This window comes from Notamacropus eugenii, chromosome 2 (assembly GCF_028372415.1).
Source record: "Notamacropus eugenii isolate mMacEug1 chromosome 2, mMacEug1.pri_v2, whole genome shotgun sequence".
Lineage (NCBI taxonomy): Eukaryota > Metazoa > Chordata > Mammalia > Diprotodontia > Macropodidae > Notamacropus > Notamacropus eugenii.
Genome location: NC_092873.1, coordinates 213,915,416 through 213,939,014, shown reverse-complemented (window position 1 = coordinate 213,939,014; position 23,599 = coordinate 213,915,416). Strand labels below are relative to the sequence as shown.

At 35.5% G+C, this 23,599-nt stretch overlaps 1 protein-coding gene across 2 annotated transcripts in view; it reads right to left on the bottom strand.

Annotated features, from left to right (window-relative positions):
* LAMA2 (laminin subunit alpha 2) overlaps positions 1–23,599 on the bottom strand; it is a 795,715-nt gene that overhangs the window by 159,025 nt on the left and 613,091 nt on the right. For both annotated transcript variants that reach the window (XM_072637652.1, XM_072637653.1), the window contains exons 33-34: positions 9,151–9,293; positions 6,366–6,464 (exon numbers count right to left, since the gene is read on the bottom strand). In XM_072637652.1, coding sequence (XP_072493753.1) covers positions 6,366–6,464; positions 9,151–9,293 — 242 coding nt within the window. The remainder of the gene's footprint in view (positions 1–6,365; positions 6,465–9,150; positions 9,294–23,599) is intronic.

Below are 23,599 nucleotides of genomic sequence, written 5' to 3'. Positions count from 1 at the left end.
CATGCAGGTATCAAGTGCATGAGGGAGGGAGGATTCCAATATGGGTCTCAGGAAGTCTGGTCAAGTTCTCTTCCTTTTTAATGATTACTGAATGAATCTCTTAATAGTTAATTTTTTTTAAACCAATTTTCTCCCATTCTCCCCACACAGGATATGAAAATTCAGCAGGTTCTTAACAAAAATTTATAAAACTAAGTCAAAAATTTTTTTTAGAAGTATTAGAACAGAATGAATATAAAGTCAGGAAGATCTGAGATCAAGTCTTGCCTCTGACACCTACTGGTTGTGTGACCCAGGGTATGTCACAAAGCCTCAGTGCTCCAGATAACTTTCTAAGACTACTTTTCATATTGGTGCTGATCTGTATTGGTAGAGGGACTTGCCTTGCCAGGAGCTATGCCCAACAATTTCATATAGGCATATATTTCTTCCAATGACAATTTTGAAAACATCCACCTGACATCTTTCTAAAATAGTCTGAAAGCATTTCTTTTGGGGCATCCCTACTTTCTCCCTCTTTTTTTCTTTTGAGGCAATTGGGGTTAAGTGACTTGCTCAGTGTCACATAAGTAGTACATGTCTGAGGCTGGATTTGAACTTGGATCCTCCTGACTTCAGGGCCAGTGCTTCATCTAACTTCCCCTTCTCTCCCTCTTGTTACATTTCTTCTAAATTCTAATTTTCCTTTGCTATTTTCTTATCATTAATAAAATATTTTCATTATTCATTTGTCTTTACCTATTTTCCATTGATAGTCATAATTTTAAATTCATTGCTTTTAAAGTTTTTATAAGAGCATTTCCATCTTGGTCACTTCTCATTTTCAAACATTTCCTTGCTTAACTTTATCATACAAGACATTGTGTTGGACAATGTAGGGATTCATGGATTTTAGGTCAGACGTGATCCTTATACTCAAAGATCTTATATTTTTATAGGCAGACAAGATAGTAAAATATATAGATTGACTAGAAAATTTTTATAAAATTACTAGAATAATGTATTGATGTAAAAGGACTGGATCTTGGCTGATCACAAGAGGCTTTTTGGAAATGAATTTTAATATGTATTCTAAAAGATTTTTGTTCCTGAGATTTTGAAAGTGTCCTGCCCTTCCATTTCTCTGTATTGTACTATAACTTCACTCAATTTATTTGGCATGTTGGTTCTATATTTAAATCATTTCTCTCAAACTTCTTTCTATATAATATAGTCTATATGGAGAGAGACTGCAACCTAAGCTAACTGAAATACTTCTGAGTACCTAAAATTTATTTCTTTTTGCATTTAAGTTTCCCAAATCCATCTATATTTATATTTTGCTCCACCTACTTCAGGATCTGAGCACATTTGCCAAGTTCCATACAGCATGGCGTTATATCCTCCACATGGATATTCTATTTGTGGACATGACTATACTTCAGTATTCCCATGGATTTGTAATCCTCTTCTAGAGAGGCAAACTACAATCCATTGGTCCCTGTAAAAGTATCACACAATTAGAACTGAGTCAATGTTCATCGTCTAAAAACCATGTCACTGAGATTCCTCTACCCCACTCCTACTGTTCTGATGTAGTCATTTCAGAAATTGGAATGGGACAGTCTAAGGTGAGGTGTCCATTTGTATTCCCCTTCATTTCATGGATTATCATGGTTAAAAATGTTCATCAAAAAATGCACAGCCTGGTGGTGATAAGACTTTTCATACAGTCCTTGGAAAACATATAGTTTGTTGCTGGTACTATGATCAGACTTTCCACAATGGTAGACTGTACTCCACAGGCATGGCTTTTAAAAATTGAAGCAGGATATCATGGATTGAAGACATATTCCATAAAATTCCTGGTACATCCCATTTTAATATTTCAAGAATGTATGATTTAATCAATGTGGGTACTTTCTCAATGAACACATATTGAACGTTATTTCACATTCTAGTAGATAATTTCATGAGTTGTGACTGAAAAATTTGTCATCCATCTTGTGGCAAAGCTGTTACAGAGTATCTCTTCACTCAGGACAAGGCTAGTTTGTTAGATACGCAGTGTATTACCTGGGTCTAATTCCTTCTGAACTGATGCTTCATTTCATTCACTAAGACATTTTACTGGAATGGGTTTTGGGACCAAATTACAGTGGAGGCCAATTAGATATTAGGGATAGTCAATAATGATAATGCTTGCATTTATGTAGCTCTACAGTTTGCAAAGCACTTTATAAATATTATCTCATTAGAGTTTCACAACTGGTGAGGTAGGTACTCTTATTATCTCCACTTACAGGAAAATGAAACTACAGGAAACTGAGGCAGACAGAGGTTGAGTCTTGCCCAAGGTCTCATAGCTAGTAAGTACCTGAGGATGGATTTCAGCTTAGATCTTTCTGATTCCTGATCTGGCACTCTGTTCGCTGGGATTTCGTTGGCATGGGAGCTATTGAGTGAGAAAACTTCTTCTACCAATGCCAACTGATAAATTTTCTGCAACTTAGAGGCTTATTGACAAGAGCATTGAGAGATTAAGTAACTTGCCCTGTGTCACATAGCCAGTCCATGTCAGAAGTAGGACATGAAGCCAGATATTTTAGGTCTTCAGTTATATCACCAATACTATATTTTGTGTTATGTGATCAAGAGAGAATGTTTTCCTTCACAGGACTTGAGTTCCTTCAGCTCATTGCTGTTTCCCTTTAGTAATATCCTAGCCACAAGATGGCAGACTTTATGTTATTTTCCTCTTTCTCTTTTTCTCTGTCAAAATCTTAGCCTTTTTTTGCAGTTTTGAAATACAATAATTCCTAATATATATAGTTAAAACCTTACCTTCCAAATGACATGTAGGAGTTCTATTTTCATGTTTAAAATATATTTTAAACACTTTGGCTTTCTCTAAAGATACATACCCCTCCCCCCTTCTCTGTAGGTTTCTTTGATTTACTCATAGTAATAACTAGATTGGATTTTAAATCAAGCATTTTCTTGTTTCTCATTCCTAACCATAAACAAAGAGTCCCACATGGTAAAAATTCATGATAATAAGTATGAATGTTTTATATTAAATAGGGGAAAATCATCTTGCAAGACTATTAATGGTGTTTTTCTTGATATGTCTGACAACTTTTCCTTATGTGCCCCTAAAAGGGTGTTGGTGCATTTTTGAAATAACAAAATATCTTGTAATTTTCCTGACTTTGTACTGCTTCAGACATTTAGAAATCTTAGAATTAGATTACTGCAATAAACAGAGGGCTACTGAAATACTTATTAGGATGATGTTATGTGTGCAGCATATGTATTTAGTGCAGCATGACAGTAAATATGTGAAAGAAATGACATTTAGAAAGAAAAAAAGCCACTCTATTTCTTGGGAGAAACAACAAAAGTGTCAAATTGCAGTGAATGTTTAGGAGTTCTTAATGCATATATACTCTGTAGCCCAGGTGCCATCCTGGTGTGCCACTTTCCTACAAAGAAGAAATAACGTGGAATGCCCTCCTCATGTTTATCTCTGCCAAGAAAGAAGTCTGAAGGTCTGAATCTCTCAAGTTGTGCCAGGAATGGAAGAAGATGAAGTGTTTTCAACAGGGTGTCATTTTCTTCCCTGCCTAGGGACAAAGGCCAACACAAATGAGAACGGGGCTTGGGAGACTCGGCTGGGGACAAGGAGGGCTCAGAGGCACTGAAACTAGATTGGGATTTCCCTTTTATGTCGTGTTCTTGGAGGAAAGTTGGATGTTGATGGTGGTGGGAGAAGACTCTTCACCCTAAACTGAGGCAACAATAACAGAAGGCAACCCTGCGCTGGCAACTGATTATTTGGGAGAGGCAAGGCAGGATGGAGTGGCAGAAGATAGTGTTTACTTCTGTGAGAAGGATGAGCTAGAAAGATGTGGAAGCCAATGGGACAATCAGGAGGGATGGTTGGACACTGTCGGTATTTTTTTTTTTAATTTTTATTTTTTTGGAACAAAGAATTCAGACTGAACTTATTGGTGGATAGTCCTTTCAAGAACTATGAGCAAGGTTGTAAAAGCTTTTTTCTTTTCAACTTCCATCTCTATACCTATTTATTCCCTGGCATTATATGTATAGTTTGTTTCCTTGTTATTCCTTAAGCTGTTTTTTATTCTGAATTTCATGACAGTTGTATATGTTATTTTCATACACTGGTTGAAGTGATATTAATAGGAGATTTTGGTGTCTGGCTGAAATGTATACAAATTTAAATAAGGTCAAGATTCCAGTCTGTGGCCAATAGATAATATAGATCTCATCTTGGGGCTCAGGTGCTTTGTTTTGAGTTTACTAATAATTCTAGAAACCTCCCCAAAACCAGAACTTAAGGCTTTTCTTTTATCTGTACATCAATAAGCTAATTATTGTAATAAGGTGTGGTTGATTAAATGTCTACCTCAGATGGAAAAGGGGGAAAGGAAGGAGGGAGATTTAAGTTGAGGGACCAGGAGCACAGGAGAAAAGCCACAGAGGCTTTTAGGCAACATCTCCATCCCCTTACCCACTCCCAGCCCGTGCCAGGAAAGGAGAGGGAATAAGAACTGATCAGAGGAAATGTAATGGTCAAAGTATAGTCCCAGAGCCAGGCCCAGTCTAGAAAGGTTCAGCTCCAACCCTTTAGAGAATGAAGAGTGAAACAGAAAGGAGTACCAGCTAGCTGGCTTTGCCCTCCATAGCCATTTTTGTTACTCATTCATATTCATTTATTTAACATTTATCATTTATTTAGTGAGGCAGCATGATAGGTAAGGGACGGGGGCCCTAGAGTCAGGAGTGCAAGCTCTGACAGCTGTATTACCATGACAAACCCTTTATCCACTCGAGTCTCACTTTCTGTAAAAAGGAGATAATAATATTTACATTACCGAGCTCACAGTTACTGAGAGGCAAGCACTTTGGAAACATTTGAGGACTATGTAAATATGAGTCACTGGTCTATGCTAAGCACTAGGCTAGGCTCTTTGCTCTCCTTTGAAATGTCCAATGATGTCATCAATTATCAGACTGACAAGATAACCTGCTGCAAGTCCCTGAGTCTCTGACATTAACTATTTACTGCCTGAAAGAATACGCTCAATTAATGATTCCTTACCCACATTTTACTCCATTCTTTAGTGTCTTCCAGCATCCTAAAAGGAGGATTTCTCAAAACTAACCTTAGCTTTTAACTAATGTTTGCCAAAGAGCACTTCTAGGAAGTAGAGGAAATCCAACAATGAGAGTCTGTCAGAACGCCCTGTAGGGGTGTTTCCATTTCCCAAACTAAGAATCACTGCCCTTGAGAGTAATGACAGTGTTTTCTTTTGCTTCCTGTTTTCCCTGAGTTTTTATTTATCCAACTTAGAAAAAATCAAATGTTGTACCCAAGACTTGACTTTGAACATTAAACCAACTGAACTTAGTAACTGCTTACATTTAAATTAGTCAAATTTGATGCATAAAGCTTCATAATAACTTTTCTTTAATTCCCCTTGAGTCCTCTCCTCAGGATTCCTGGTCCATTTCTTGTCATTCACTTTTCTTTATATGGTAGGAGTTAGTGCGTGCTCCATTCTTTTGGGTCTGCCCTTTTTCACTTTATATTATTTCATTCAGATTTTTTCCATATTTTTTATGCTCCTTATATTTGTTGCATTGATTGTAGTAATGTAATTAAATTACAATAGTATGATGTAGTAGAGAAATGGCCTGGGTTCAAGTATTATTCTCCAACACATAATGGTTGAAGGAACCTGAGCAAGTCATTTAATTTCTAAGTGCCTCAGGCAACTCTCTTAAGACTATAAATTGCCGAATAACTGTCAGTCTGCATTTGTACATTGTTTCCTCATTAGAACCCCACAAAAAGTTTAAGAAGAAAAATGCAAAATGCATAAAATCTATTTAATTATTACTCTATTACTGGAATTTAGGTTGTTTTTAGGAATTTTTAGTTTTAGAAGTTATATAATTCTGTTAGGAAGATCTCTGAACAGATAGTTCTTTTAAAGAAACTGATACTACTTTCTTCTCTTTCACTTTTCAACATAATGATTTTGACTTTCTATAATGAATTATATCTTCCTCCCCTCAAACCATCCACCAGTCATATCTGCTGATGGTTGCTCATCTTGCTATGAGTCAGGATACCTAACTGCAACTCAATGATCTGTAGTCTCAAGTAATGGGAATTAGAAAGTGAACATTTATTTATGATGTTTGTCTTACTTCATTGACAAAATGAACAATAATAATGATTGGGAAAACAACATTTTGAGAGGAAAAGCAAATTTATCCCTCCACTTATTTGATGCTTTCTAAGTTTGTGTCTTCCAAGGAGACCCAAAGTACTAGTGGTTCTGCGCACTTACTCTTGTGAGAAGTTCATCCATTTCGGTCACCAATGTATTCAGATTGCTCTCTGCCAGTTGAAGAAGTCTCTCTGGTGCCCGCTGAGGTGACAACGAGTGCTGAAAAATATTCATTTCAAATGCCTTTCAGTGAACAGTGAAAGCAGGGATCAGTAACTGGGAGGAGATCATTTAACAATGACAATACTTCCTACACCTTGCTACAAATGGGAATTCAAGCATCTCTAAATCTCAGATCAAGTAAAATTCATATAACCACTACATAACCATGGGCTATAAACCTGAAGGGAAAGAATGGGAAGAGTATAATTTATCCAATCCTATGCTTTTATGTGGATGACTTGCTAAATAATCGTATCTCTTCTTTTTCTTAATGTTCCTTTGGGCTAAATGCACTATGACCTCTAATCAATCAATCAATATTTTACTAAGTGGCTGGCACTGTGCTAAGTGCTGGGGATCTCCCAAAAAAAAAGACAAAAGATGGTTCCTGCCCTTGAAACCTCAAAGGAGCTTATAATTAAATGTGGGAGACAATACTTTTAATTATAAGCTCCTTTGAGGTTTATATATATTTATATCTATCAAGCTATTTAAGGATAAATAAGAAATAACAAAAGAAAGGTATTAGAATGATGAGAGACTGGGAAAGGCTTCCAGTAAAAGAGAGGATTTTAGTTGGAACTTGTAATGTTCTATGACTCCATGATAAAACTTTTTGTCTATTTCCTTAGTTCAAGTACAATCTCTGTTTCTCTCTTAAGCCCCTATCCTTTTGTTTCATTTTCCTTGGATGCACAAAACCAGTGGCCAATATTATGTTTAACAAAGCAATATGTACTTAAAGATGGTATCTTCAGGGATAGGCAGTCAGTAAGTGCTTATACACCTACTATGTGCCAGGTACTGTGTTAAGTGTTGGGGATACACACCAAAAAGGCAAAAAACAGTACCTGCTCACACTCTAACGGGGGAACCGGCATGCAAACAAAAAACAAGATAAATACAGGATAAACTGGAGATCATCAGCACAGAGAAGGGACTAGGAATAAGGGGGATAGGGAAAGGCTTCTTGTAGAAGGTGATATTTTAGCTGGTCCTTGGAGGAAAACCAGGAGGCAGATTAAGGAGGAAGAATACTCTAGCAGGTGAAAATGCCCTGGGTTGATAGAGAGTCTTGGGCCAGGAATAGCAAGACAGTTAGGGAATGTCCTACTGTAGAAGTGTTAAACACACATCCTGTAGTGTGACTGTGCTTAGCACCTGGTAGGTGATTAATAAATGCTTATTTTCTTCCTTTCAAACCACTAAAATTCTTAGACCCATTGCAGGTAAACTGTCTAATCATACCTCTCTCATCATGTATTCATGAAGTTTATTTTTTCAGCCTAAGTGTATTTCATTATCTTAGATTCAGCCCAGCGTTCTAGCTCCGAGGGGTCAAAAATAGCCAGGGAAAGCACTCACCAGTGTGGCCTGAACCAGATTAAAATGTAATTGGGAAAAAATTAACAAAATAGACAGACAATGGAATGTATTCCATAGATAACAGGTAGTTTTCTGAGTTAATATATGATCTGCAGGGAATGATTATCTACCTTTTAGTGGCCTCTGTTTCTATTGGAATATGACTTCACTATTCTAAAGAACAGGCTGAACTCAAGTCAGGAAGATGGGTTCAAATCCCATCTCTGAAATTCAGTTTCTCTGAGGTTAGATTTCTCATCTTTAACACAGAGATCATAAGACCATTTTCTTTTGTGTTATGTTTTGTTTTTTTTTATGATTTCCCCCATTCATTTTAATTCTTCTACACTACATGTCTAAGGTGAAAATGTATTTAATAGGAATGTATGTGTAGAACTCATATAAAATTGTATGCTGTCTCAGGGAGGGAGGGGGGAAAGAAGGGGAAGGAAGGGAAAAAATCCAAGATATGTGGAAGTGATTGTAGAACACTGAAAACAACTAAAATAATTTAATAAAAAACAGAGATCATAGTGCTTTCCTGCTATTAACTATTTCCTATTTATCATGTATATAGTTTTCTTTGCACATATTTTTTTGTATGTTGTCTCTCCTGTTACATGGTAAGCTCCTTGATGTCAGGGACTATCTTTTGCTTCTTTTTGTAAACCCCAAAGCTTAGCACTGTGCTGGGCACATAGTAGGTTTACTTAATCTAATAAATGTTTATTAATTAACTGACTACCTCAAAGTTATTGTGAGAATCAAATGAGACAATGTATGTAAATGCTTTGCAGACTTAATATGGGCTATATAAATGTCATTTATTAATATTAGGAGTGTATTGAGAGCACAGTAGATGATCAATACTTTTTTAACTCAGGTCTCTACATCTTCTCTTTTCAGATTTAATGATCCCACAACCTTTTACTTTTCTTCATAAATTCTATTTCTCATACCTTCCATGAAAGAAAATGTTTTCCTACTTCATCACATCTTCTGAGATTTTCCCCCATGTGTACATTTCATTCTAGTCACATTCATTACCATGTCTTTGAATCCAAACAAAGGGTGATCATAAATGCAGATGTTAATCACAATTTATCCTCCCAACTACCTTCCACTGACCTCATAAAGAAATTGAGATCCCCTTCAAGGAAATGCTTTGCATTCCTCAGATAAAAACACTTTCTGTATAAGCAGAACAAGCAAACAGGACGGTTATTATTTACCAAAATGAAGCAATAGATCTTTAACGTATCCCTGATTTTGTATTGTACTTGGCACTCATTATGACTGGATAGCCTTGCAAACATACCTTTAGCTCCTGAGTCACATTTTCAAAATTGTATAGCATTTTATATGGTGCGGGCAGTGGGCCAGTAAGGTTGATGCTAACAGCCATCTGCTCAAGGCGAGCCAAGTCACTGAGAAGGAGTCCTGTACATTCATCACCACAAACTGTGAAAGGAAAGTGACAACGAATATTTACTTCTGCTAAATGTCTGAGGCAGATGTTCAAGGATTTTAGCTCTGAAATATTTTACAGCCCACATATATTTCTGTGAAAGATAATGCTACTCATCTCAGATAATTAACCCCAACAAATGCATGGCAGTTGAAAGAGATGGAAATAGCAACAAGGGAATAGAAGTGCCTTATTGCCCAGAACTTGGTAATGTGGAATGATGATATAAGTCAAAAAATGAAATAAGTAGACTTAAGACACCTGAGAAGAAAGGGGGCTGTTTGAGGGAGGTGAGAAGTGGAACATTTCATGCTATGGACCACTCCACACAAACCCACACATGAGCAGTCTAAAAGAAATCTTTGAACAGCTGGTGAATCACCAAGATTAAGGCAGCCTAAAAAGCAGCTAAAGTTGTATGTACTACATCAGGATATACACAACCATTTAGTCTCCACATGCTTCATGTCCTACACATTCACGTCTTGCACAAGTACTCAGCCTCAGGTCAACTGGGGAGAGAATAATAAATAAAAATGAAGTAACTACAGGTTTTCCATGTTGAAGCATTTTAGAGTCATTTTCATTCTTTCTATGGTTTTGTTGTACGTATTTATGCAGGGGTCAGCCATTACTACTTAGCCTCTGGGCACCTTACCAACTATCCATGGGAAAAAGACTAAACATTGCTACTATCGCAGAGTACCATATGCAGCCTTGTAGATAAACAATGGCTAAGGGCAAGTAACAATTCATACTGTTCAAGTATTTAGAAATGTCTACAACTATTTTGCTGCTTCTATAATGCCTAGGAAGAGTTAGCAGAAACTGGCAAGAATAATTCTTCCAGAAGGGTGATACATTTGATTTATACTTTTGAGGTAAGACTCATAGATAACAGTAAAAAAAAATCACATTTTTTACAAATATTATTTCCACTCATGGGAAAGAGCGTTTTAAAAATAATTATGCTTTGTTTTTCAATATTTTTCAATAATTACATATTTTTTTCAAGATCATACGATGGTGGCATGGAGTAAGGCCATCAGACTTGAAGGTCTGCATGCTATTATGTGTATACTGTATTTATATGTGGGTATGATGTTTCTACGTACCATATGTGTGTAAGTCGGGAGGAGTCAAGGAGTCAAATGAAAATTTGGAGAGACCTTGGATTATGCCTTAAACTGGTAAGAATTTAATTATTTCACTCAATAGTCCCCTTCTGAGCTGCCTGTTGGCTAGGAAACCATTAACTAGAATCTGTATACAATGAGAAGAGTACAGAGGGTGATTGTGCCATGGGAGTAGCAGTACTTGATGAGTTACAGAATACTTTTAACATAACTTAAACCTTCCCAATATTCAATGAATTAGCTTCTTTTGAGTGTTTAACTCTCTGGGACTTCACAGGCTTGTATTTTACTGAGAGTCTGAGGGAATCAATATCATTGAGGTGAGAGATAAAACGGGTAAACAAGACTCTTTTTATATGGTGCATCCTTTAATGAGATGATAAGGGAAATGTGGAAGGCAACCAGGCCATATATTTCATGAGGGAACCTCTGTCTTATCAATCTAAATGAATTAAAGTACTTCTTGAGTAGCCACCTCTGTGCTTATTGGGTTTGATCTAATTGGGGTAAGGGAAACTGTAGAAAGAATGTTGGATTCAGAATCAGAGGACCTGAGTTCAAATCCCATGCTGCCAAAGTGGGCTCTGAGCAAGTTGCTTCTCTCTGGGTCTCAATTTCTATATCTATAAAATGAGAGTTGACTAGATAGCTTCTAAAGTCCCTTCCATATTTAAATCCCTGGTCCTTTGATCTGTGACCCAATGAATGGGATACCAAGCACACTCCCCACCCTCAAAGAGCAGGTCCCCTTTGGTTAGAGGGAATTCATGCTAAAGGCAGGCTCAGTATTTCCTAACTCAAACTATACTGCAGAGCTAGGGGAGAGGAGATGTCTGAATTCCCTACTGTGGTAGAGAATTCATTTTTGCCTGGTGGATAGAAGGAAAAGGGGTGGAAAAGAAGAGTAAGTTTTTCTGAAGTTCACAACCTTAAAGTAAGAATCCTTGAGAGTAAAAGTATTTACCGTTTGTAAGAAAAAAATGCTTTAGATCAGGGATTATTAACTTTTTTGAGCGTCATGGATACCTTTGGCAGTCTGATGAATACTCCCTATTCAGAATAATGTTTTTAAATGAATAAAATAAAATACATAGTATTGATCACAAAAGAAACCAATTATATTAAAATAAAGTTTCCACAATATTTTTTAAACCTGATATGCATTGATCCTATGTTATAAAACCAACACTGCTATAGATTAATTTGTATACCAGCAATTAGGAAACACTGAACTTTCTATTTTTCTATAAGATTACCATCTAATTACAGAGATAAGATAAGTATAGGTGAACTCACTAGAAAGCCATGTAAGAAAGAAAATAATAAAATAATACACTAAGTGTATTCATGAATCAAAATATATTCACAATAAAAATTTTGGGTGATTAATCCTGAAGGATGAGTAGGAACTAGATAGGTAAAGTAAGAAGGGCATTCCAAGACAGAGGGATGTGTGTGTGTATGTATGGTGGGGATGTACTTGTAGGGGAAGGATAATCTGAGCAGGAATGTGTAAAGAGGTCAGCCCATCAAAAGTTAAGAGTACCTGCTACAGATAAAGTTGGATAGAAAAGATAGTTCGAGATTGTGAAAGATCTTGCAAATTGGTTACGCAGAGTGTGGACGTGATTGAACTGATAACAGGAAGTTATTTACAATTCATGAACATAGTGACTAGATAGAAAGAAGATTAACCTGGCAGTGGTACGCAGAATAGGTAAGAGCCAAAGGACTCAGAGTTGGGGATACTAAGAGTCCATTGCTTTAATCAATGTGTGAAGCCTACAGAGGTACTAGGAGAAATGAACAGGGGAACATTTCAAAGACAAGTCATCAAGACTTAGTGACTTATTGCTTATAAAGGACGGGAGAGAAGAAGACTCCCAGGTTTTGAGTTTAGGTGATTCATAGAAGAGTGGTGCAATTAGCAACAGTGGGAGAAAATGAGAATTTAGGTTAGTTTAGGAGGAAAGAGGAAAAGTTCTTATTAGAAGTTTTCCAAGTTACTTTTATTTTTTGCTCAGGTAAAAATAAGTATGAAGAATAGCTCTTTATTCTCTTTCTCAATGGACAGTGACACCAGAGAAAGATGTACTTCTTATGGACCAATTTTCATTGTAATGTTCTTAAACATATAAATTGAAAATACTTATGATTATGAAGAAAAATAATTATACTGGATTAAAGATTTCACTTTTCCTATCCAACTTCATATGGAATGTGGAAATGAGATCTGACTTCCTATAATATGTCATAGAGCAAATCGGTAAGCTAGAGTGGAAGGAGGCATGATGAATGCTTATTTTCTCTTTATACATTCTATAACTTATGCCCCTATTTGGTTTGGTTCCCTGTGTTGCTTAAAATGAAAATGTATTTAACTGCTTTTTCAAGGAATCATACATTCTACCTTATGCCTCAGTGTCAAAAGGTCTATTATTAAGTCAGGTCTTATGGACTTTGCAGTTGCTTTTAAGAGGAACACAGTATAGGTACATTTCCATAAGTGAAAGGTAATTTTTACAGCAAGCTCTAAGTAATATACCAACATCTGTCCTAACAGGTCAGTAAGACTTATGAACAGGACAGCCACTTGCAAGATTTTAAATTGGCTAACTCCAGATAAGTCAATATCTATTTTTTAAACTGGAAAAAATTAAACTTCTAATATAAAAGAAGTATGTGGGTTGCTAGTTTATTCTGACATTGAATATTTCACTTCAACAACAAGCTACTTTTATATACCCTCACAAAATCTGAAGTAGTTTGTAATAAACATTACAAAAGGGATGCAAATTAAAACCAAACTTAATTTACCACGATAGAGAAGATTAAAAGAGCTTATAGAGATATGAAGAATTCCCATTGTGTAAACAATTTTATTTTGATTGTGCAGTGGCTGACTAGAGTGCAAATTAACACCTTTTTTTGACAATCAGTCCCCTTCCACCCCAGAATTATATCACATTAGGCTTTTATTTTAGCGAGGGAGACAAGGCAAAGTAGCAAGAATGTCTAAAATGTATAGGAGTAAAAGCAAATATTTCAAGATGATGATTATATTGTACATGACAAAATGTTTGCAAGGATTTGCCTATAAAACTGTCAGGATAAATTGGTGTCTAATATTAACAAATGCAGTGCTAAATTCAGATCATTACCGCTTTGCCTCGCATAAGGGGAAAATCGTGCAGTCAGTATCACAGATTCTTCTTCTAGCAATTAGTACTAAATATTGTATTTTTACCATAATCTCCCATGCATAACAACTACTACTAACACAGCTTCGAGTCACTGAAAATGCTTTTAAACAACAGAAATAGATGCTGAAGTAAACTTGATGGGCACGATGATAAGTATAAAAAGATCATTGATTAATCTGATGTAAGTAAAGATATTCATAATATCTGTTCTAGTTATTCATCTATATTTATGGCCTGAAATGTATCTTTCTAACATAAGATCATCAAATTTTACCAAAAAAAAAAATGTAGGTCTCATCTGCATCAATGCCTTTGGCTCATTATTTCCCAGGTTTGAAGATTATCTTCCTTCTATTATTTCTATGACTCACTGTTCCAGATCCTCATTCCCCATTAACTTTTTCTATAAATTTAGTAATTACTATTTTTAAAGAAAGTACATCAAATAGTTTTAATTTAATTTAAGACTCTTTAAGACTAAATGCTCTTTACCTGCTCCTAATATTGTCTTTGTATGAATGGGAAGAAAGATTCTGCTAATATTATCCTTAGTTGTTTGAATGGGAAGAAAGGCGTTGAATGCAGTTGGAGATAAAAGTGTTGAAATAGATTGATGTGATATTCATAATATAGTTTTGTACTTAAAGCCAATACTGTGAAATAGCTGCGAAAAATGAAAACATTGTTAGGGATGGTGTCCAGATCAAGGTGTGTTTGTATATATGTGAAAGTGTGTGTGTGTGTGTGTGTGTGTGTGTGTGTGTGTGTTGGGATGGTGTAGTACTAGTTCATTGTACTATGAATGGATCTGATCATATCTACAATACATTATTGTTTTTTTAAATTTTTAGATAATACAAGGCAAAGGAAGGATGGAAAATGTTGTATGAGAATCAGTTGTACCAACTATTTGAATAATTATGATGCCTGTTACCAGGGCTGGAATTGACAGCCAAAGTTTAATCTGGAGAAGAGTGAGGAGGGGCACATTTTCGTAGGATAGCCGTGGTCTTCTCATACTTGAAGGACTGCTCTGTGAATTCTTTGTGGCTCCAGAGGGAAGAATTAAGACCAATAGACAGATATTTTTTTTTCAGTAGACAAACTTAAGCTTAATATGAGAATGAATTTTTTAATCAAAAGAGTCGTTCAAATAGAGTAATCTGCCTTGTGAAGTAGTTATGTCCTCATCATTGGAAGTATCCAAGCAGAAATTGTATGAGCATTTGTCAAGGATGCTATTATAAAAGATTTCTGCGTAAGAGATGGCTTAGTATCAGAGAACCATCTAAAGGGACCTCAGGAGCCACCTACTTCATTCATCCTACTCATTCTAGAAAAAAAGAAACTGATGTTTAGAGAGGTTAAGGTGATGTCCCCAGTTACCCAGGTAGGAAACATCAGAGGTTCTCTCACTTCAGAATCAGGGATCTTTCCACTGTACCACACTGCCTGCCATAATAGTACCCAGAGCAGGCATTTCTATCACAATCAGAGATGAGATGGTTCTTTCTAAGAATAATTTCTAGGTCAATCAAAGTCTAGGAGGCAAAATTATAAACAGGGAAAATATTCTGCAAATAGTTGTTGTGAATCAAAGAACACTCTTTGCATGGACTCACTGTAGAAAGGATTGATATGTCTCACATAGATATCTTTACCCATATCTTACTCACAGAGAGTGGAATCAGTCATGTCCTCACTGATTATGAAAGATAAAAATATATTACTGTATAATACATAATATTGCATACAGTGTATAATATATACAGATCACTACAGTATTGATTTAGCCTAGTTTGCAAATGATTATTAGTCTGGCCCCAAATACCAAATTGCTTTGCCACAATAAATTTAAAAGGCAGATATAGATAAGAGTAAGCATTTCACACTTTATTAGATGACTAGAAGGTACATAGACAGTAGCTAACTTAGGGGACAAGGTATAATACTTTCATGGAGTAGCACTTTTCCTGGGCCTTTACCAAGGACTATACTTCACTTCTACAATTTCAGAAAACACAACAGCCAACTCATTTTTTATATTCTACTTTTATAATTTAACCTGAAGTTCACTGGACCAGGAGAAAGGTGATGGTATCAGCTAGAGAGAGAAGCAGCATAATATTGTGGAAAGAATGCTGAACTTTTGACTACCATTTGTTGTGGAAGTCTGGGCAAATCATTTTATCAAATTAATATCAGGTTCCTCATCAGTAAAAGGGTGATAATTTACATTACCTATATTCTGGGACTATTCTGAAGAACTAAAAACTGTAAATTGAAAAGTGCTGGACAAATTTGAATACTATGAAATAATTACAGAATAATGAAATTAATTCTACAAAACACACATGCAAATTTGTCTCATTACTTTGTCATCTACCTGTATGTACTGAGTAAAAAACATCTGAGATTTAAAAAAAAAGTTCATAGCCTACTTAAAGAAAAACTTTTAGGTGAGGTAATATCTTACAAATAATTGCTAATTTTAATTTCTATTTTGTACATGAATAATATATATTTCAACTACACTACTCATAAACAATTTTGCTATCCCATGACTTTATTTTTCTAATCAAAATAACTTCATAGAAAATGAACTGTGAAAATGTCTAGATTCTGCATCCTACCAAAATTACACTCTAAAATTAACAACTTCTTTGCTGTTCATTCTGAGACTCAAGAATGTCTAGATCCTTTCTGTTAAATGAACATATAAATTATAAATGAGAATTGAAAGTTGTGATTGACTCAAGCTAACTTCTTAAAAAGTCATGATTATCTAATCAATATATAGGGATCAGCTCAATGAATGCTTATTTCTCTAAAAAAATGGAATGGTACCTTATACCTATCAGATTGGGTAATATGACAGAAAAGAAAAGTAATAAATGTTGGAGGGAATGTGGGAAAATTGAAACATTAATGCACTGTTGGTAGAGTTGTGAACTGATCCAACCATTCTGTAGAGCAATTTGGAACTATGCCCAAAGAGCTATAAAACTGGGTATAACTTTTGATCCAGTAATGCCACTAGTAGGTCAGTATCTCAATGAGAGTTTTTAAAAAGGGGTAGTGGGGAAATGGGAAGGATCTATCTGTACAAAAAATATTTATACCAGCTCTTTTTGTACTGGCAAAGAATTGGAAATTGAGGGAGTGCCTATCATTTGGGAATGGCTGAACAAGTTGTGATATATACTTCTAATGTAATATTACTGTGCTATAAGAAATACTGAGCAAGCTTATTTCAGGAAAACATGTAAAGACTTACATGAAGTGATGCAAAATGAATTGAGCAGAACCAGGAGAACACTGTACACAGTAATAGTAATACTGTGTGATGATCAACTGTGAATGATTTAGCTCTTTTCAGCAATACCGTGATCCAAGACAATTCCAAAGGACTTGATGAAAAATTCTATCCACCTCCAGAGAAAGAACTGGTGGAGTCTGAATGCAAATCAAGGCATACAATTTTTCACTTTCTGTATTTGTGTGTGTGTATGTGTGTGTGTGTGTGTGTGTGTGTGTGTGTGTGTGTGTGTGTTCCTTTGGGTCTTTGCCTTCTTTCACAACATGATTAATATGATAATATGTTTTGCATGATGGAACATGTTTTTACCTGTATCAAATTGCTTACTGGTTCAGGGTGGAGGAAGGTGAGGAAGGAAAAGAGAAAATTTGGAACTCAAACATTTTTTAAAATTAATAATAAAAGTTGTCTTTACATGTAACTAGGGGAAAGTAAAATATTACTTTAAAAAATTGAATGGGAAATTAATTTGGATGTCCAGCTAGCCTGTCCTCATATCTTACCTCTCTTCTACCCCTTAGAATGCTTACCTCACTTCCATCCCTCAGAATTCTGGCTTCCTTTAATATTCAACTCAAAATGGTACCTTCAATAGCAGCCCTTTTAGAATCTCAACAGTTCAAAGAGCCTTCTCTAAGGTTACCATCCACCTATTCTTTATGGTCTTGTGTGAACTTATTCATTCACATGTTATCTTCCTCATTATAATATAAGCCCATCAAAGGCAGGGACTGTCTGTCTAACTTTGTATCCCTAGTGCTTAGCACAGTGCTTGGCACAGAGTATACACTTACTGAATACTTCTTGATTGATAGGAATCTATGGTACTTTGGAAAACTTTCAGAGAAAAGAATCCCAAAGTGTGTTGTAAAGAAAGTCCTTTGTAAATGTTTAAGTGTTAGGTAAGAGTGAGCTATTATTATTATTGCTAATAGAAGTATGTGACAGGAGCTCATTCTAATACTTGACAATCTTCATTACTAGGTTATGTCATGTAAATTCCTCATCCTACTATTAAAGCCTGTTTCATTTTGTTCTATTTCCAGCAGAAATGGAGTTCTGACAGTAAATGACTGGATGAGTAAATATTAACTATACTGGGGCACAGGGGAGGATTCACTCATTTCACATGTTTACTCCATACTCCTGATATATCACAGGATCACATTTTGTCTTACCTGACTGACTCATAATTAGGATGTTTTTCACTATAGACCTTTTCTCTCTTTCTTTGCACTAAGAATCTGCAGTGAAGGCAATACTTAATGGCACTTCCTAGAGGATGAGTAAGAGGACACAGCTATATGGTTTCTTGAATATCACCCCAAACATCTCCATCTTAATTTATCTAGCTGGATGGATTAAGAGGGCACAGTGTATTTCATGGTTCAGGGCCTCTGAGGAAGATTAGGACTATATTAACCATCACCGTCATAGACATTCCTACAATTGTATGCCTTTTTTTTAGCCTGAGCCAGTCCATCCTCAGTTTTATATAATTCTATAACTATCACACTTGCCACAGCTGCCTTACAGATTTGCCCTACTAGGCAAATGCATCCTTTCCTCTGTTCCTATTTCTAGCTCTTGGATGTTGGGGAGCATTTAAAAAAAAAAGAGAAAACAGAGACAAAGTCCATATGCATTTTAACCTAGTCAAGTCATGTTTGGTCACCATGTTTCAGGAACTGAGTGTAGAAGTTGAGTCTTGAAAAGGGCAATCAAAATAATTAGAGTCATGGGAACTCTTCCTCAAGAGGAAGAATTTTGAGAGATCTGCAAGAAGAGAGGGGAAAAAATGCAACAGAAATTCTTATACTTGAACCAGAGCAGAGCCTAGAAGAAAATATTTTGGAATTAATTCATCTGCATGCTCACAAGAGTAAATAGAATTCAGAAAAACCAGAAAGTAGTATGAGGGAATATTTTCTCTATCACAAGTCAAATTATAAAATATTAGGGCAAAGGTATAGGCATAAAGGACCAATTAATCAGAGGATAATAATTCCATTCTTTTAATAGGAAAAAATCTGTTGATTCACAAAGAAAAATATTTAAACCCTCAAGACTTAGGGCTGTACCCAATTGCTACTATCTTAGTCTGAAATGAATTTCTGTATATTACAGCACTGGTTCATTATGGTAGTATAGTTAGGTTTGGTGTAACATTACAATGTGAACATGTGATAATTCAAATTCTTTTTAGCTACTATCCACAAGGATGTTTTATTTAGCACATCCCTTCTGTTCTGCATACTAACAATTTAGGTATTATACTCTTTCACCTCATTGTGGAACAGGGAACTAGCAAGGAGCCTGATTATATCAGCCCTCAAGATTCTGACTTATGCTCACTACTCAGCCATGCATTGACAAATGTGGTTTCTGAGGGACCTTAATACCGGGAAGGGGGTTCTCTAGACAGTACACGTATTCTGATCATTGGAATGTTAAGACCTCTATTATAAATTAATCAGGTGACATTATGCTAAATAAATCAGTTCCTCCTGAGTTTTATACAAACCAGTTATCCAGAGACTCAGTAGTGCTAAGAAATTGAGTTCTTGAACTTTTAAAACTGAAAGCCAGGCCTTGAATCCAATGTGACTCTAAAGTACTACTGCCTGAGTAAGCTTGCTCTTCTGCTTTCCTCTCCTCCACTACTCTTGTACAATCTCTTGACTGCAACAATTACTATTACAACTTTGTAGAAAAAATACAGTAAAAAATGGCCCATAACAGTAATTTTAAAAACATTATTGACAGGAAAAATGATCATGTGCTATGACATATATTTTCTTTTTTGAGTCACTTAAAAATAAATTTCCCTCTCTACATTTCATTAACTCTTGATATTGAATTTTCAGTCCATGATATTTAATAAAGTGAAGGTCCTTGAATAGAGCTGTTTCTTTAAAATAATATGTGGCTAGAGGATCCTGGAAGTTCATCTTTCCTTGCTTTTGGTGTATTATTATTTAATGTTCATGTTTTTGCTTTAGAACATGGCATTGCCCTTTAAAGTGCAATGGCAGAAAATTAATTAGGAGAAATGATTTGCTGTAAAACGGCTCTTAGATCAGTGTTCATTTTAAAAGCATATGAGTAGCTAAGTAATAGGTATCTAAGCAGATAAATGCTAATATGTAACACCCTCCCTAAACAAAATACTACTGAATTACTTTAGTAATCCACCTCACAATTATTCAAGTATGTCATTACTTTTGTAAACAATACATCTGTGTTTTATGATACCTGGGCACATTGATGCGTAAGTCTTATCTATTATCATGTCTGATTTCTACAGTCCTATTAGCCTTTTGTATTTGTATCTGTGTCAGCTACAATCAAATCCAAGTATGAGAAAAAAAAGTCCCCTACATCACATGCTGTCAAAGTCAAATCACATAGGAAGCTCATTGGAAGGCAGGCTATATTACTACAATAACTTACATAACTTTTGAATGAAAATATTCTGGGGCATTTGGATTTCTCTTTCTTACGTCCTATCCTTATTTCTCGATCTACTTTGATGGACTTACAAAGTCATCAGTGTGGGTACATGCCCAATTGAAACCCCTTTCTGTCTTTTCATCCTAGGGTATTATTCATACCCTTCAATTATTCCTCCACAAAGGATCTTTCCAATGCCCTAGAGTTTGCCATTTTTATATATGACTGGTCTTTCTGGTTTTCTAGTCATATCTACCCTTGATAAGGTCTTTTACACTATTTTGCAAATATAATCATCAATAACACATCAGCCTACTTATGCTTGCCATAATGCTCCTTGAATTGTCATTTTAATTGCTTGTAGATCCTGGTGTTTTATTTTGTAGTTATATAGTATTACCCGACGATGGTTTTCTGTGGAAGGAAGTTCTTTGGAACATTGCTTTTGCTGTTAGTTGTTGTTTAATCATTTTGTAATGTCTGACTCTTCTTTACTGCAATAACTCCATTTGGGGTTTTCTTGGCAAACATACTGAAGTGGTTTTTCCATTTCCTTCTTCAACTCAATTTAAAGGTGAGGAAACTGAGGCAAACAAGGTTAAGTGATTTGCCCAGGGTCATATAGCTACTCTTTGGGGCTGGATTTGAACTCAGGAAGATGAGTCTTCCTGACTCCAGACCTGGTACTCTAGCTATTGCACCACCTCACTGTCCAGTTTCTCATACGATCCAATCTAATCTCTTCCTTCTTCTCAGTTCTCTACTAAATCACTGTCCATGTACAAAACTCATCCAAGATAATTGGTTTTTCACTGACCAAATTACATTTATGTTTATATTTTTTTCAAATTCAGTGACCACCAAAAAGCAAAAAATTCTCTATATAAACTAGAACAGACAAAGGAGATTATATGTGAAAACAAATCTCTTATATATATATATATATATATATATATACATATATATGTTGCTTTTTAAAAATAATAAATTAGTTAGGTTTCTTTCAAAGCTGTCCTGCTTGTTTGTGTTTTCTTTTGAATTTTATTTTTTCCTCTCTGTGTATTTTATAAAAAGTGTCTTAATGATCTTTTTTTCTTTCTTTGTAACCCTATTGTTAGTTCCCATCTTTTTCCTTTCCCTTCAATTAAAAAGAGAAATATAGTTGTTATAACAAATAAGCTGAATTAAACCAAGGAAATCTATACATTTATCCCGCCTAAAAAATGGGACATTTTGAACCTTGGGTTCATCATTCCTTTGTCAGCACATAGAGAGCATGCTTTATTATTATTTCTTTGGAGTGATGGTTGGTCATCATGGCTTTGGTCAGAGTCAAGATACTGACTTTGTTTTTCCATTGTGAATGGTTAGATGAATCCTTCATAATGCTGTAAATTTAATTGAACAAGCTTTGTAATGTTCTAGGTCTCATGGCAATTAGTGTAATATCATCTCTGATAAGGAACATTTGAAGAATTTTTCAGTTAATTGGGAATGCTTATTTTGTGATGACTGAGCATTAGCATTTGTTTAGATGCAGTGGTATCAGCTCCCACCATTTTTTCCTTCAGCCTTGGGGAGCCAGGGTATAGGCAGCAGGAAATTTGATCAGGTATTTATGTTCAGGTATTCCAGGATGGTTTGATCTTATAGCTGATCCCAGACCTGTCACCAGAGGGTGGTGGTGGTGGTGGTAAGGCATACCAAGAAGACATTGTATTCATGGATCAAGCATTCAGCTCCCAGTTTCTGAAATACCTGGAAGCAGAGGCTCTTTGGTATGGTCCAGCTCATGATCTCTGAGATCTGATTAGGATGGAGAAGGGACTTCAGTGCAGGGCTTACTCTCACAGTTCTGACATACTATGGTAGTACACAACTGTTGTGGTTATCTGGAATCTGGTACACTCAGGGTCAAACTCTGTAATCTCATTCCCAGATGACTTTGAACATGGCACATCCAGATAAAGAACCAGATCTCATTTCCAAGTCTTGGAGTCTATGGTAGCACAAGCTCACTACTACTTTTGGACACTGACACTTAGGATATCAGATGGATCTCCTCAAGATTTCAGATACTTGTGGTTCCCTTTTGTGTGAGACCCAGTGTCTCTAGGTCCCTTTGCACTGGATCTCTTATAAATTTGAATCATCCTTTAAAACTATCTTGAAAACTGATCCCTCAGTGTCTTCATAATTTTGACAGATTTCTTTGGTCTGTATCCGGTTAGGTTCAGCTTTTCTGAATAATTTCTTAAATTATTTCTAAATTAATTCTAATTAAATTATTTATAAAATAATTTCTTAAACATCATTACTATCTCTTCACACAGTATAATATATAGAGAGATGTCAGAATTGAAATAGGGTAGTTCCATTATTACTGATGATAAAAAGAGGTCACTATAAACATTCATGTAGATTTATTTCACATTACATTTTTTTGTCATCCTTCCAGTTTCATTTCCTAATGCTCTTGGTATGAACTGGTTTAGGTGGATCTCTTGGCAGTCTTGTTTTCTTCTCAACTTCTTTTTATTATTTTGTGAAATGCATAATAGTCTTCAGTTACTCTATAACCAAATGAGCTTACATTTTAAAGCCGCCATATCATTGACTTTATAAAGACATTACATATTTATTGGCTGAAGTGGTTTGTAGAAAAGGCTTTCAGCCTCCTCATTCATTCTTTCAACAAAAATGTTTCCCATGGATAAACGTTTTTGTAAAATTATGATTGAATATGTATTTTTTCTTTTATACACTTCCCTTCTCATTCCACTTGCTTAAATACTTAAGTGGGTCGTAGAATCACAGAATTTCAGTGCAAAAACACTGTGTAATCCAACTCATATCTGAAAAAAAGAATCTCTTTTATATTATAACCAAGCAATGGTCATTCAACCTTTGTAGGAAAGCCTCTGAGGAAGTACTTATTACCAATCGAGGCGACCCATCCTACATTTGGATAACTCTAGCTGTCAAGAAGCTTCTTCAACAATCACAGATTTGTCTCTTATTAAAACTTTTATCTATTCATTCTAGTTCTCATCTTTAGAGCTAAACAGAACTAGTCTAATCCTTTTTCAAACTGATAATCTTTCAACTTCTTGAATCTTGTGATACAAAATGGCAACTTTTAACGTAGCTTTTGATGTACAGTTGTGTCTACTTTTGTATTGAAATCA